This window comes from Lipophrys pholis (assembly GCF_963383615.2).
Source record: "Lipophrys pholis genome assembly, chromosome: 5".
NCBI lineage: Eukaryota > Metazoa > Chordata > Actinopteri > Blenniiformes > Blenniidae > Lipophrys > Lipophrys pholis.
The window spans coordinates 5,303,820-5,321,046 of NC_137628.1; the positions used below are offsets into that span (position 1 = coordinate 5,303,820).

Below are 17,227 nucleotides of genomic sequence, written 5' to 3' on the forward strand. Positions count from 1 at the left end.
CATCCTGTCTCTTTCTGCACATCACCACACGGTGGCCCTCTGTCTCTCCCTCTCCACGCTCCTCCTCCCCTCCCTCCCTCCTCCCCCTCCTCTCCTCCTCCTCATCCTCTACCACCACCACCACCTCCACCTCCCCGTCCTCCCTCTCTCCCTCTCCACTTCCACTCCTTCCTCCCGCCGCGCCACGCTGCGCACCGCCACAGACGCCGCTGCTTCCAGCTCCGTGCAGCCGCGGTGCGAACATGGTCGGCGGCTCGTGCGCTCGCAGGTTGGCCCGCCGGTCGCGGTCCGCCCTGATCGCAGCCCTCACGGTGCTGCTGGTGCAGACGCTGATTGTGTGGAACTTCAGCACCCTCGACTCCGGCGAGGACCGGGAGAGCGGCCGCTCCGGCGTGCGGGAGAAGAGGGACCGGGTCGCGGGCGACAAAGCCGCTGGCAGCGACTATTTCCAGCGGCGGCCGCCGCAGCATCTCCCCCCGCCGGGGAGGGGGACGTCTCGACACATCCAGCAGCCGGTAAGACGCCGCCGCTGACACGCCGTCTGGCACTCGGAACACCTCCGGTTTTATTTTCCGGGGCCCTCCGAACGATCGCGTGTGATCGTGTGGATGTCTGGAGCGAGGCGAGCCCGCGGAGCACAGCCGGGAGAAGACGCGCATCCTCGGCTCGCGCGCCTCGCTGATGCGCCGTTTCAATGAGACGCTCCCCGCATCCAGACCCGCTCAAAAAACGCCAGAGCCCCGGGGATTAAATGTGGACTCCCGGGCACAATGAGAGCATCGAAGCCTTTTAAGAGGCAGCCCCGGCGGACATGCCTGGAGAGCAGAGCGCGTCCCGGGGTTGTAGTCTTTACCTGTCACGGTCTATTTGGTAAAACCATCTCAAGTCAACTCCAGTGGCTGCATGGCTCAGCACCACTGTCTGAGCCAAATTCAAGCGCAACCTAATTTGCAGAGTAGTTTTTGATGAGTGCACAAAGATCAGAGTCGTCTGCTTGTTTGTGAGAGCATAATAGTTTTATTGGTAGTGACACCATCATCAAACAAGAGAGCTGCTGCTCAGAAATGAAGACAAAACAGTCCTCAGAACTGCACGAGCAACATCTTATGCACACAATGACTAAATTATATTCATAATTCATAAATTATATTGAATATAGCCTCTGGAACTGTACCCATTCTGAGGTTGGAGTCATAATATACATTTCTCTTTGAAAGATTAAAAAAAAAGTAGCTCCCGGAAATCAAAATAGTTCTACCTAGATCCTACAGACCGAGACTGAAACAACCAGCAGGTTTTTTGTATTTGTGCAGAGCTTCCACACACAGCATGAGCTTAATTTTCACAACCTGACGTCAGGAATTAAATTCTCAAAAACTGAGCTTCTTAGGCGCGTGGTCTCTCAAGCAGCTCTGCTGCCCCTAAAGAAGTTGGACGCGGTTGTTCCTGGCAGGCTTGCGGCAGCTCCCCCTCCATAAAGCTGCCAGCCATTCAAGTGGAGCCTGCTCTTCAGCCACCATGCAACCAGTAGATAACCGGCTTTGATGTAGTACGATACACTGTGTGACAGTCAGTCAGTCGGGGCCGTGCACTGTATCATCTGTCTCCGCCGCAGATTTTACAGCGATTCGCTCACTTCGTCTGGCGGGACCGGGTGTCCCACCTGCCGGCATCTCCGCAGCACAAAGTCACACCAAGGACGGGTTATATTTGATCCGCTTGTCTATTTCCTGACAGATGGAGGATCCTATAACAAAACATCACTGTAATTTCCGAGCGGCGTGTTTGGCTTCATAGTGAGTCTCCATTGGAGCACACAGGGTGTTGTTGTTGCTTCTCTTTGTGCGTAGTTGCTGTGTTGTTCCTGAAACACCTAACAGGAGCTCGGGATCAGTCATGCCAGAACCTTTTCATGCCGCATCAACACAGATTTGTCCAAAATCACTAATAAAACACACAGTGGATCTGCGCACATGACCTTTTAAAGACGGGCTTATCGCCTGGAGGCGCCTCACACAGCCCGTGTATGCCAGTCAGTCCACCAGCCAGTCAGCTCGCCTGCTGCCTGCCTGTCAGATTGTCGACTCTCGCTCTGCACTGCTGTGGCCGCCGGACTCTTAAAATTCAACCGGTCGCCCTCAGCAACACACACACACACACACACACACACACACACACACACACACACACACACACACACACACACACACACACACACACACACACACACACACACACACACACACACACACACACACACACACACACACACACACACACACACACACAGACTGGTTAATCACTGCGTTTTCACTCTTTCCTTCACCCTGTGTGCGCTGTGTTTGTGTGTGACTTGGCGTGGCGGAGTTGTCCAGCCTCAGGGTGACGCATAAGCGCCAACTGATGCTATATGAGGCACCGTGTCTGCGAGAGAGGGGACAGTAGCACTTTGATCCAGAATAGAACGAGCCGGAAGCCACAGTATGACAATAGCAGAGTTCTCTATGTGATAACGGATGTTGGATGGCAGCGTTATGCATAGCTCGGGCTGTGCCACCCCAGCAGGCAGGAGCTACAGTTGTCGTTAGTGGTTTTCTCCTGTTGTGTCTCTTCAGGGAAATGCTGCTGTTTTATCCTCTTGTCCACCAGACAGCACAGCTTGATGTTCACATCTCCACTACCTCGTGTATCTGCCTGGGTGATGTTGTCTCAGCTGTGAGTTAGTCTTTTCTCACAAGCTTTGGCGACCTGTTTCTGCTTCGCCATCGTCAGTTTGCACATTTTTACGATGACTTATTAGTCTTAATAGATCTGATGATGGATGTGGAAATCTCTCATTGTGCCAGAACAACCTCAACCTACTTCCAGCATCAGGATGAGTCAAGCTTTGAGAAGCGTCTGGCTTCCAGCTTCACATCTGGTTGTCGGTGTTTTCTTTCCATCTGCTGCGGTAGTCATATACTATCATGATACCCATGTGCCCAGCGGGTGTCCGACTCACACATGTTGTAAAGAGTTTTCCCATTAGTCACGGTAATACACGTAACATTACCTCTGATGTACACTTTTTTTTCCCTCTGCTCCCTGACGTTTTCCTAATGGATTTCTATGTCAGACATGGCCTTACAAACCATCTGGCGATGTGCGTTTTACTGTTTCCCGACATGCTTCCACAGCATTGTGATGACATATGACCTGCTCCACCACAAGTTATTACATACCGAGTTGTATTACCGAGACGTTCCACGGAGATTTTCTCACGCTGACACGTTCGGATTTTCCGACAGAGATATTTAAATAGTAAAATCTGTAATTGAGGGAAAAGCTTGTACATTTTGAGAAATTAGAGAAGAAAAGTCTGGTATTGTAGTCCCAAACACGAGTCCCTAATGAGTACTCGACATTCGTATGGACAGATGACGAATTGGATGCTATTACAGGTGACTCAACTGTAACACAACCAGCGTGCACGATAAAACTTAATGGACTGGAGGACGCCATGTTTGTTATTGTCCATCGACATACACATGTGCAGGACATTGATTAACTCGTGTGCATGCGCAGAAGCAGTTTCCAGAAAGTCCCATTTTCGCTCATTTCCATGGCGACAGGACCCGAGCGTTCTTTAAAAACTTCCACCTTGGGAGCCGTTTTCAAAAAGTTGTGTTTTTAGTGCCACTGTTGTCTTGTAATCAGAAACCCAGATTGCAAAAAACGTTATCGTTTTTTATATTCATATTATTTTTACATTCATATTTTATTTTATTTTTACCTTTGAAGAAGTACAAAACAATACAATACAATACAAGTACTGCAGAATAAATGGGCCCTTAGTGAATCTAAAAAGGGACTCATTTTGAAAAATACATATAATTATTCTTTTGTCATTTTTTTGATCTAAAACAAGCTTTTTGTTTACATTTGACCCAGAGGAGAAATCCAGTGCTGGCATCCAGAAAAGACTCCAGCCTTCCATGATTCATGTTGGATAAAGTGGCTATAGACGATGGATGGCTTAATGAAAGTGTAAGCTGCATAACCTAACATTAATGGGTTTTAAAAAGGAAAAATAAAAATCCTCACAAACACCCAGATGGTTGTTGAGCCGGAGCTCTGGTACGGCAAACCGTCAGACTGAACTGTACATATGTGTTATATTTAGGAGCTCTGCTCGGATCCATTGTCGCTACCAACTATTCTCCAACCACCACCACAACCACAAAGTGATTCATCCCACTGTGTCCGAGATCACAGAGCTGACTCACGCACGCACGCACACACGCACGCACACACGCACACACACACACACGTTTTGTATTCATCACCCTCTGGGGACATTACATTGACTTACACTCATTTCATTTCATTTCATTTCCTACGCAGTTACTTTAACCTCCATCATAACTCCCATCTCACATAAATGTGCTCTAACCTTGACACAACACTAAAACAAGTCCTCACCTGAACATTTTTATGATTTCACAAACTGACTTCCAACTTGATTTTTTTTTTTTTTGTGCCCACGAGGATGACAAGTCTGCCGAATGAGCGCGCGTGAACAGATTCTGGACCACGCGACAGATGTGCACGTGCGGGCACACCAAAACCGTGTGCGTACGTAGAAGCAGGGAAGCCTCTCCTCGCAAACACACCCACATACGCTCACAATCGTAGCTCCAGACCCCCACACACACCCAGAGAGAAGTATGAGTAATGCTTTTCTGATTTGTGTTGTCGGTGAGAAAACTGCGTCAGGGGTCTGACTTAGATTAGTACGTGTGTTTGAAGCCTTTGTTAGTTGTTTTTTTTGTATTTGGGATGTCGTGTCAACTCCAACCTCAGACATGGTGATCAAGTATTCCCTTTATAATGGTCTGTTTGATCACAGGATTGTTATTATTTATGTATAAGAGACATGCCGGTTCCCCCATTGGTGGTGCATCCTGTTAAGTCTTGACCTTGAGGGTGTGGAACCTGGTTCAAGTCCTTCCCCTCAGCAGAAAAGGTATTTAAAACCTCCAGTATTTAGAACAGGCGAGTCCATGTAGCCTAGTTGCGATGGTTTCCTGTGATGACGCTTCTGTGAAATGCGAGCAGCTGAATTGAGTCTTCAGTAGAGAAATGCTCGTGTGTCAGAAAGTAATTTCCATGTCACCATAAAGAAAAATCTTCCATGCTGAAAACTCACAATGTGAGAGTGTAACAATCCGTGACTTGTAGTAGTGGGAAGAGCAAATTCAGTAAACGCTCAATCTGTCGGATCTCCTGCGTTTTGGACCCCGCTGCCCTCCCTCAAATTGATTCTATTGTGCTATTGTTTTCTTTTGTTTTCCTCGCAACAAACAGCTGACTGGAGAGTAATTATACAAAGTTTTCCACGACTTGGATTTAGTCCTACGGATAAATAACCATCGTGACGTTGCATTTTCCAAATGACAACCGACTGCTGGTTCTGCAAAAGCAGTTTGAAGATCATGCTGGATACGCTGCGGCTGAATTGTTCGGTCCAGTAAGTGACGGACCTAACATGGGCTGCATATTTCAAAGAGTTATACAAAAGCGTGCTTTTGTTCGCGCTGACATTTTCCGCGGTGAAATTTCTTTTTGGGGTCAGCACTCTCTTTTGTCAAGTCTTCCATTCTCCTTGTAATAAATCCTCTTTTCTCACCTTTCACACGTTTCAAATTCAATCCTTTCTCACTTTGTGTTCTTGGCAGTGTCACCTCTTGCGCCGTCTAACCAACCGCGCGCCAGCCACCGTCAGTGTCGGATTTTGTATCAGAGTATCAAAGTCACTTTTTGCGGCGGTAATTGGCAGTTAAATTGGCATTCCCCAAAAAGTAAATTGTCTTGGAGTGTGAGTTATTCTTCTTTAAACAGACCTTTGCACGCAGGTAATTACAGTCCACAGTTGGCCAGAAGATACACTGTGTGATTTAAAATTCTAAATGTCCCCCGTCCTTACACCTATAAATTGCTATTGTGTAAAACCTGCAATGAGGGAAAAGTAAAGTACAGCCTGCTCATCAGTCGATCTATCTGTCATTGTGAATTTTGCACACAGAGACCTCGTTTTTTTTTTTTTTTTTTTTTTTTTAAAGTGCTGTTTAGCGGTTTCAGAGGTGGCAACATATTCCAATCATAGGGAAGATGTTTGCGCCTCAGACTTTAAAAGAAGCACATCCCAAACCTGAGACACTTTTGATGTTGAAGTGTAATTTGTACACATGACATCGCGCTGCAATGAGAAAAAACTTTTTTTTTTTTATCATTATCACAGTGCAGCGCCGTTAAAACCCTGTCATGTTATTTCACTAAGCCGATTCCTGGTAATGTGCAAAACGTCAGTGGTGCTGGTATGGATTCCTGAAACTTTAGATTATATGTGGTATAGTTTGTAAGCCCACAGTTTGGGTATGTGGAACAGCTCGTACACCGTTACCAAGAGGGACTTCCCTGTTAAAAACTCCTTCCAGCACAGGTGCTGAATGTACCGCTTCACTCTGGTATACATGCAATCTGCTTCCAGCAAAACTCTCTCTCTCTCTCTCTCTCTCTCTCTCTCTCTCTCTCTCTCTCTCTCTCTCTCTCTCTCTCTCTCTCTCTCTCTCTCTCTCTCTTTCTCCTTGTCTCACATTGTTTTCTTCCGCTTCTTTGCTGACGCGGTGTACAGGAAGAATACCCATTCAACTCCTCATCAGGTGTCACAACAATACAGATGCTCCACTTACACTCAGGAACAGAAAACTCAGTGCCGTGACTCACACAGTCCTGTCAATTATGCTGATTCCTGCATTGGAGATGATTGTGGTGTAAGTTCCATTATCAGATTATATTTAATAGAGGCAAATGCCCAACTGTGGCATTAAGTTAATAGCAAACGTTGTGCTGAGGCTTCAACAGAACAACGCGTACAGTTTGTTATGTAATGATATTTTGCCCCAATAGTTGTGTCAGGCTATTTTCAGGTAAAAACTCAGCAGAAACCTTCTCTGTCCAGGCAACTTTGGCAGGATGTGGGAAAACTTTATGGACGCATGACCACCGACACGGTCCAGACGACAGGAGACAAGGGGAATTAGTGAATTTGATCACATCATTTGCATTGTTAAAAGAGCTGCATGATGACGCTTTTGAAAATATCGTTGGACTCTGTGGGATTGAGACTTTTTGATGTTGCATTGTCCTAATAATTCTGTGGCCCACCTTTACATTCTATGATTGCCCAGAACATTACAGGGAAGCCAAATACTGGTGGACAAACCAACAGATAAACGCAGGGGTCCTCCTGGACTTATCTGTTGATGGGAGGACATGGCAGCTCTCCTCTTCGGCCCTGTTTACATGGTGTTTACAAGTGAAAAGTCTTTTGTTGCTTTTGTTTTGGGTGTCTGTTTACATGACAAAGCTGCTTTGAGCCACTGAAAACACAACTATTTGAGAATGGCTCCCAAAGTGCAACTTTTCGAAAACGCTTGGGCTCCTTCTCTCCTTTGCTGCTGCAAATGCACACAATGCAGACGTCTCGTCTGTCCATACAAATGTCCATGTTCTCCCATTGTTAATGTTTATTGCGTGTTGTTCCCTGGTTTCATTATGGAATCAAATAATAGTACCCACTAGCGGTGTTTTCAAAATGTTGCTGTGTGAACACAACTTTTCTGAAACAAAAAAGCAAAAGCATTTATTTTTTGGCTGCAGTAGTCCTGCCATGTCAGAGTACTAAAATACTAACAGGAGAATTGTACTGCTCGTAATTACACTTTGCAGAACTGGATTCTTTTTAAATTGTCCAATTCATAATTCATATATAAATTCTCACTTGGGCCCAGTCATCCATCCATGTTCTGTGCTGCCATGCACACCTTGGACAGGTATCATGTTAAACACAACACACTAACATTGTATTAACCTGACACTTGAACGCTCGCGTCTTGTTTGTTGTCTTTTTTTTTTAATTTCGAAGGGAAGAAAACACACAGAAACAAGAGCGGAGATCATCTTGGGCGTCTTTTTGACAGCACGCTCACGGAGTGATGCACATTTTTCCCCCCTGAACAACACATTAGGCTGTGTATCGGTCTGCGTGCCTGTGTGCGCCTTGAGCTCAGCTTGATGCCTTTGTGCGCCTCATCTGTGAAACTGCAAAATCAAAGATCGTAACTGCACTTCTTCTCTCTCCTGTCAAGTCTGCTCAAAGCTTACCAATACCCCCCAATTAGAGTTGCACCACTATGTGTGTCCCCCCCCCCCCCCCCCCCCCCCCCCCACACACACACACACACACAAACAACACACACACACACACACACACACACACACACACACACACACAGAGCCATCTCTCCCGCCTCTGTGAGACTGCCCCCCCCTCATCTTCTCCTCATCCTCCCATCATCCTCTGCTGCTGTTACAGATGGTTTCATTCCCCAACACATTAATAACGCATCATCCAGATGAATGAAGCTATATAATACCTAGCGTTGCCAATAATCCCATAGGTAAGAGGCTTAGCAGACAGCCCTGAGAGAGAGACAGAGGGAGACAGGGAGGCAGGGAGGGGGAGATAGGGAGGCGAGGCTGGGGGGGGGGGGGTGAATTAGTTTTATCTCAAGTTCGGTATCCATGTTGATATTTAGTGCCAGGCTGAAAAACATGCACACACACACACAGAAACACAGGTTTGGACCATATGGAGAGGTTATAAGGCCAATCACTCAACTCCCCGGCTGTTTGGGAGCTTCAGGGTTATCCCTTTAAATAGATCCGCTGTATTTTGTGGAAAGAGATTACTGCCAACTACTATTAGACACTGCAGCTGAGCCACATTATGCTACATTGATCATGGTCACATTAAACCACTCAATGAAGAGCAACATTTTGGTGAATTTTAATGGGACCAATTTAGCCTTACAATGTGATTTTTTTTTTCTTATATGTTATTAATAAAGCATGAAAGACTCGCTCTTAGAGCTTGTCCTTAATGAAGTGGTTGCAGTTTTGCTAAGTCATTGGGGTTAATTACAAATACGAGTGATAATTGGGTCCTTAAGTTCAAATACCAAAGGATTTAACTAGCCATGATTGGCTTTTTTGTTTTGAAGTTCAAGCATGAAGCATATTTGTCAGAGCTCCGTTCAAACTGAATAAAAAGCCCCTGAAACGTATCTTCTTAGTCTGTCTCTCCTTCTGAGTGATGCTTTTCTACATGAATGAAACCAGTTTGACAAAGATAGATTTATTAAATTCCTCCGTCTTTGTTGTGCTCTTGTCTTCGGTTTGAGCAAACTTAATGTTGTGTGTAACCACGCACCAGTGGGAGTGGAGAGAATACCGATTTAATCAACAACGCTGTTCCCTGGGAGCTTTCCAGCTGCAGACCTTAAAGCTCTACATATTGATTAAAGTGTCACCGGGAGTTGAATGATATTAATCAATAAATCAAACTTTTTAAAGCACTTTTCATACCAAAAAATACTGTGCAAATTTGTTTAGTTCGTTTTTTCGCATACAAAATACATTATATCAGAAACACAACAACATCCCTCCATATCCTCTGTAATGATAAATGTGACACCTAAAACCATATCGGATATGTGAGATAACAACTGTGTTTCTGTTCTGGCTTTTGATCTGAATGAACGACTGCTTCCAGACGACCTCATGGCTCACATGTTAGTCCTTCAAGAGCTTTACAAACCAAGGAGAACCTTTAATTTAATCTAAAACTACCAGGCAGTCAGTGCAGACACTTTATCCCCGGTTGTCCCGGACCGGCCCCCTGGAGGTTAGAGAGAAACAACTAATCCAATAAAAATGGTTGTGTGTGTGTGTGTGTGTGTGTGTGTGTGTGTGTGTGTGTGTGTGTGTGTGTGTGTGTGTGTGTGTGTGTGTGTGTGTGTGTGTGTGTGTGTGTGTGTGTGTGTGTGTTGCAAAGGTTCACCTAAGACACTTCTTCTAAGAACTCTTTGCTGTGACCCTAAACATGTCCGTAGTCATCATTTTGATGACTTTTCTTGTATTACCCATAATTCTATAATAAAACAGCAGCTTACACGAGGGACTTTAAATAAGGATATCCCGGCTTCTTCTAGCCAGATACGTATCTTTCCATCCATCCTTCTTTTGTACCACCGTAGGGTCACGAGCTTGAGCCGATCCCAGCTGACAGTGGGATCAAGGCAGAGGACATCCTGGACGGGTTGCCAGTCCATCTCAAGGCCACCACTCACACACACACACACACACACACACACACACACACACACACACACACACACACACACACACACACACACACACACACACACACACACGCTCTGACAGAAATATCCAATCCAACCTATATTTATATAGCACATTTAAAGACACCACAGTGGCCCAACGTACAAAGAATAAATAAGATTTAAAAATACATTTATACACGTTTATATAAAATAGCTAAAAGATACAGACAAACCAAACACTGCTTAAACAAATGGAAAGGAATAAAAACTTGGGTATTATAAAATACATAAAAAAAATGGGTACTAACTGTATAGATTAAAAAGTCAACAGCTTACATGGCGTCGAAGGCCAAAGAGAAAAGGTGGGTTTTGAGGTGTGTTTTAAAAACAGACAGGGAAGGGAAGTTTTCCACCCAGAAAATAAAAGCTTCAAGTCCCAGACTCAAAAAAACGACACCAACAGACCAAACAAGTTTGTAAAAGTGCAATATGACATGACTGGAGTATCCCATCAATATCAAAAACCAAGTGTGCTGGAGCTTTCAGATCATGATTTAAAGCTACATTTAAATAAGTACGGTTTAAATTATCACTGTGCCTGACAAATCGAGATTTTTAAGCTGACTTATTCAGTCTGTGCAATTTTGAATGTGGTGATTTCTTATGAGCATGAAACATGGAAATCACTGCAGCTAAAATACAACCTCCAATCTTTATTCATAGCCAGTAGAGTGGCAATAAATTGTGAAAGTGTGGCGCTATATATACTGTACTCTCGGGGTTTTGATGCACATACTCTGTCGGGACTTTTATTTCGGGGGACGATTGTGTCGTCCATCTATAACGAGTGTAAGTGAATTTCCCTCTTATAGTGTTGGCTGTCAGGCTAGTAGATTTGACATGATGAGAAACTGCCTGTAGTGGCAGCTATACATCCTCTCTGTTTTTGCTGAATTTCAGCCCTGATTGCGGCGTGTACTTCGCGTATGGCATCTCTATCGCAACCCCTGCAGTATTGCACACGGATTGACTTCTGTAGGGGATCATTAGAGACAGTACGGAGTGCGTTTGTCTTTCAACCATAATGGTCACATCTCGGTGAGGGAACACTTGACAGCCTTCTCGGTGGGGAGGCATACGGAAGATTGCCCACTTCTCACAAATCGTTGCAGCGCTGCAACATTGACATGCAACACACTGATCTACATGTGAAATGCAAATGCACACGAACATGTAATCACGCCCACGCAGACTAATGACACCGAGCATGAGCCGCCGCCTCGCTATTTCCTCCTCAACGCACCATACACTAATCTCCTTGTATTGTGTTATTGTAATAAGACAGGAGAGGGGAGGGGGTGGCTCTGACAGAGAGAGAAAAGACTACATGGCAGTATGGAGAAGACGCAGGGTGATGACATGACGGCTGGAGAGAGATAGGGGCGATCCGGCCTGTCAGGGAAAGCTTTTGTCCTTCCAGTCCTGTGGAGCAAGAGGAGAGGAACTGACAGCGGTGCTTTTCTTCCTCTTCCTCATCCTCCTCCTCCTTTTTTCTACTTCTCACCACTGGAGCTGAATGCCAACAGCCCAGAAGACTTGTCTCTGTGATTAAGAGAGAAAGTAAGGGGGGGGGGGGGGGGGGGGGGGATATGGAAGACAGAAGAAAGCTGGAGGAAAGAAAATGTTGGGGGGGGGGGGTAAAAAAAAAAAGAAATGTCTCATCCCTTCTACAAATCCGTTGTCGACTCAAATCCCGGCGTAATCCTCAGGGGAACCCGGTTTGATTTGAAGGCTCGTTAGTGCAGCTCGGCCCGGCTGGCAGAGACTATGTGGTTGGAGACCGTTTCTGGAAACGAACCTGAGTCCAAACGGTCTCCACTCCGCTCGCGGATCAGGTCTGTAATTTTCTTCTCTGTCGGAGAAGTTTAGGATTTAGAGGTAAGCTGGTGCCGAGACACTGATCAAGCTGGTTTTATCAAGCATCGCTAAATAGGAGCTCTGATTTAGGATTACTGGAAAGGATGGTTGAGGCAATAATCCTCACTCTCCATTTCCATTTAAAACTTGTGACTCTGGGTGTTTAGTTATTCACTTATTCTCTGAATATATGATCCTCTGTGTGGATACTTCTTTGGAGTATTCACATCTGGATGTAATCCCTGTCTGATACAAATGGGATGCACTGTAAATTATATACGTCTTTGTGTGCTACTATATACTGTAGAACTTTTTGAACACTTGTACGCCTGGTAAAATGGACAATTCTAGTTTGGAGCAATCAGTATTCACTCAAAGATATTTTCACTATTGAAGTCTAAAAAGTGGGGCTGTTAAACACATTTTAGTTCAGGGAAAAACTGGAAAAATAGTTCCATAATCATTTTTCAATTTGAACTTTGAAGTTCTTCTTTGTTGTGGCGCTTACTACGCATGATGAAAATGTCTCTGTTTCCACAAAACCAAACCACTACTACTAGATATAGAGTTAATCTTAAGGAAATCTTCATTTGCAAAATTCAGTCAAATATCCCCCCCCCAAAATAACCGGTTGCATTATGCATGTTTTTCCAAACTCACCCTGGCAGCACGGCTTTGAGGCGAGTGCTATCTTTAATGGCAGCGTCACCAATATTTCATTTTAGGTCTCAGTGTTGTGTTGTGTCTACTACTCTGAAGAAAATTGTCAAAGAAAAAAATGTCTTTGAAATTGGTGGCTTGTTGGCCTGATTGAAGTCTCTTGCAGTCCAGTATTGGCCCACGGGCTTTATGTTTAACAACCCCCAATGTAAAGGAAAATGAGTAAACCTTCAACGATATACTGTATTGAAAAATTACAAAAAAGTGAAATGGCAAAAAAAAATTGAAATAATCCTATATGTGTGGCATATAATTTCTCTTTTACCTTATCTATCTAATAATACAAGACATCACTTAACGTTTGATCCATGTTTGACCTCCCTCTCTACCTGCAGGACTAAAGCAGAAAGCTTTCCATCATGAGGGGGGCAGACAGCCACACTTTATGTGGAGCCTCATTTCAGCCACATTTGCTTTCCAGCTGCAGTGTCCTTCCTGTCTGACTTGCAAACATGTTTTTGTCCTGTACCTTCTCTTGTTGAACAAACAACCAAACAAACCGGCAGCTAATGCCAGTTTGCAACCTAGATCGCTAATTAGGCGCCCTGCTCAAGCACATTAAACGGCATGTGGATGTACTTGCAAATTCTGCTCCGTCTTTGCTCTCCTGTACTGGGAACCGGGTTGTGTTTGCCCTCGATTTGTCGTGACCGTTTATATTTACAATGCCGCTATCAATCACGGCACAGACACCGACTCGACCAACTGGTTAACTCAGATGGAAAAGATCATTTCTGACAAATGGATTTTCTGCGAAAAAAATGTTTGAATTTAGTGTTCAAAACATAAAAAATTGAATTGTATTATCTAACATTTGGGATCATAATAACATTAAGACATATCTCATAAATCAGTCCTGTTCTGTACTTTAATTTAGTGATTTCATGCTGGCTCTACTTCAATTAAAGTTGTCATCAAAGCTTGTTAAAATCCGCCTTGGGCCCTGTCTTTGTTGCGTTTTTCACTTGATCTCCATGTAAATGACTCACGGTGCTCGGAGCCACTGAAAATACAACTTTTTGAGAACGCCTCCCAAGGTGGAACTTATTGAAAACACTTCTGTTTCCTTCAAGACGGCAGAAATGCTGCTACTGTGCATGCACACCACGTCCGTAGCGCAGAGTTCCCCTGCACATGTGCAAGTAGATGGACAGTAACAATACATGCGCGTGTGGTTTCATTACAAAAACAAACAACAGCACCCACTAGTGGTCCGACATGGAAAATTTCAGTATTTCTGCCGTTTCTATGTAAACGTGTAGCGGTGTTCATTTGCAGTGTTGTAGTTCTTTGCCAAAATCTTGCAGTGAAGCCAAACGCTGGCGGAAACACACGCACTCATTCTGCAAAGTGTCTAATTTAATATGTGCATTTACAGTTTTGACAACCTCAGATCGAGCAAAGCCTCCGGCCCCCCTCATGTTCCCTGGACCCCAGGTTGGGAACCCCTCCAACTCCTCATTCATCTTCTGGTCTTCGAACGATGTGGCGAATCCGAGGTTTATGATCAAGGTCACTCTGAGTAATCTGTCTCTGAGTAATCTGGGGCAGTGCAGCCGAGGCCGGCCTCACCTCCCAGCAGCCGCAGGATGTTTGAAGCTTCTCTGCAGACAGCAGGGATGCACTGCTGGATGCAAACACCCACGTAAAAGGCCTACATGCACGTACACACTCCCACACACTCTTTAACATCAAGTTGGTGCTACAGGCGCACATATACAGAATGTACAAGAGCATAAAATACTCAAACCGTAAAAAAACAAAACAAAAACCAACACTCACCCACTCAGTTTCTCAAATGTTTGCATCGACACTGAAGTGTCCATGCACGCATGCACACTTTGATCGTAAATACAATTGTAAAACACGCTGAATAGCTGCTCTTCAGTATTCATGTTAAAGCACCAGGACCAGTCGGAGTGCTCGTCACTGAACAGGTGTTTTCTTTATCGTCCTGTCTGTTCAGCCTGCAGTCATTCTGCTGAAGGCTTTCAGTGCACCGGGTTTTATCGCCGACGCCTGCATTAACACAGTCACGTCTGTACGCCCTTCCCCTTGTCTACTTCCTCGCCGCTCTTCATCGCACTCCTCTCCTCGGTTGCCCCTCTCCCGCCTCGCCTCCTTCTCCCATCTCGAGTGGGGATGTCTCACCGCACCGCTGAGTCCTTCGCCGGCCCTCCAGACGCCGCAGGCCTCCCAAATCAGCTTCAATGAGGAGCCCTGCAGAGGCTGTCGCTGCCGGGGAGAAATTGCGGTGTAATTGAGCCGCGTGATAATAATACGTTCTTCTCTCTGATTTCCTACCAGCGGTGAATCATCAACACCATCATCTTCATGCCATCACATCAGCAACGCTCGGCAGATGCTTCCACGCCGCCGCCGCCGCCGCCACGGCTGGGCCTGACCTACTCTTTCACTAGATTCCCTCTCTCGTCAATTGCTCTCGTTCCACTTATTTTATTCCCATTTCCTCTCACTTTTACTTTTTCTCTCACTTTGCTGGCCCTCCTCATCTGTCTCTAACTACGCTCCCAGTTTCCTTTCTGTTTCATTGGACAACATGCCTCAGAGGTATACGGAGATTACAATGTATGAAAAAAAAAGTGTGCGAGGAGGAGGAGGAGGAGGAAGAAGAAGAAGGAGGGAGCTTGTGAAGGAGAATGTCTTTAGGATGGGTGACTCTAAGCACAATGCTTTTCTCCCACAAAATGTGAAATGTGAAAACAATATGGTTTACGATAAATACTTATGTAGATGATCTTAATGCCTTTTTGTTGTTCTGCTAATTCTCTTGGTCCTGACGTAGAGGTGATTGTTCTTTTTTATTTATTTATTTATTTATTTCCCATCACATGTGCAGAGAGTTTTCTTCTTTTCTTTTCTTCTTTTTTGACTTTTTCTTACCAAGACTCAGAAGAATACGGACTGGGAGTCATGACTCTAGAGGCCGCTCTTTGTTATTATTGTCGGCGCCCTCGTGCATGCAATAGCAACTTTTCCACCGTTTCCATGGAGACGACGTCGGAGCATTGTCAAAAAGTTGCATTTTCAGAGGCCCCGACCACCGTTGTCGTGTGAACGGACACCCAAGAATATTTTGCGTTTTCAATTGAAAACGTTGTCGCTCGCTAGCTATACTTTGCTGAAGTTCCCCACAACCCTGAACTGTTTAAAGTCACTCTACCGGAAAGAAATCTTTAAAATATACTTCACATAAAAGTATCACTTCTCCACAGAGAATAAACCAATGCATGACCATCGCCACTCATTTCTACATATTTCCAACCCACACTTGCCTAAATCTATCACACCAAAGTGGACTTGTTTACAAACAAACTGGAATTTATAGCCATTAAACCGTGTGTGTATTTAGCGAACTGATGTCATCTTCAGAAATTTGGGCGCATGGGTTTCTGGGATATCAAAGATGGCGTCGCAGCTGCTCAAGTGAAAAATCAACATTTGACCGATTCAGCCTGATAAAAGACAGACTTCTTGAAAAAACAAAAGAGTGTTTAAACCACTCTTTTTAAATGTTGTGAAACTGATCGTTGATCCTTTTTTTTCAGTGCCAATCAAGATCCCTGGAGATTCAAACGGGATCCTTGGTACAATATCAGGATAGTTTGGCAGTTTCTGTGAGCGCCGTGATGTCAACACACCAGAGGACGTTCCACGATATTTAAATGCTAAGAATAGAGTGTAATGACGGATTTCCTTCAGGAAGGCATTGACAACGTATTAGAGATGTACATCAACAACTAAACCTGGGTCCTAAAAATGTTCTTTTTTCCCATGTGGATTCTGGCAGAGTAACTTGAGATGGATGGAAAGCATGACTGGATGGAAGTGCATTGAAACATAATTCATTGCACATGTATTGCGCGTGTTGATACTGCGATAACTAATATATTTGTTAAATACACTGTGCCGCTCCAACGGGTACTTAAAACATTCTCGAACCAGCTTCGGTTTTGTAAATTGGAATTTCAAACATTTTGAACATTCAACCTAACGGACCTCCGTTTCTCTCTCCTTCCCATTCGATCGGTTCCTCACATGTTTGTGCATTCCTACATGTACATAAGACTTTCTCAGGGCATAAAGGCCTCTGTGTTTTACCCTGCAAGCAGTTTGTTAAAGGTGTGTGTGTGTGTGTGTGTGTGTGTGTGTGTGTGTGTGTGTGTGTGTGTGTGTGTGTGTGTGTGTGTGTGTGTGTGTGTGTGTGTGTGTGTGTGTGTGTGTGTGTGTGTCTGTGTGTGTGAGAGAGAGAGAGAGAGAGAGAGAGAGAGAGAGAGAAAGAGAAGGACTGAATATGTTGGAAAATTTGCTAAGAATAAAAGGAGACGGATGAATGTAAAGAG

General features: G+C 44.7%; 1 protein-coding gene across 1 annotated transcript in view; it reads left to right on the plus strand.

Moving 5' to 3' along the window:
- The first annotated feature begins 205 nt into the window (after window positions 1-205).
- xylt1 (xylosyltransferase I) overlaps window positions 206-17,227 on the plus strand; it is a 95,450-nt gene continuing 78,428 nt past the window's right edge. The window contains exon 1 of the mRNA XM_080462730.1: window positions 206-515. Coding sequence (XP_080318856.1) covers window positions 243-515 — 273 coding nt within the window. The 5' untranslated portion in view covers window positions 206-242. The remainder of the gene's footprint in view (window positions 516-17,227) is intronic.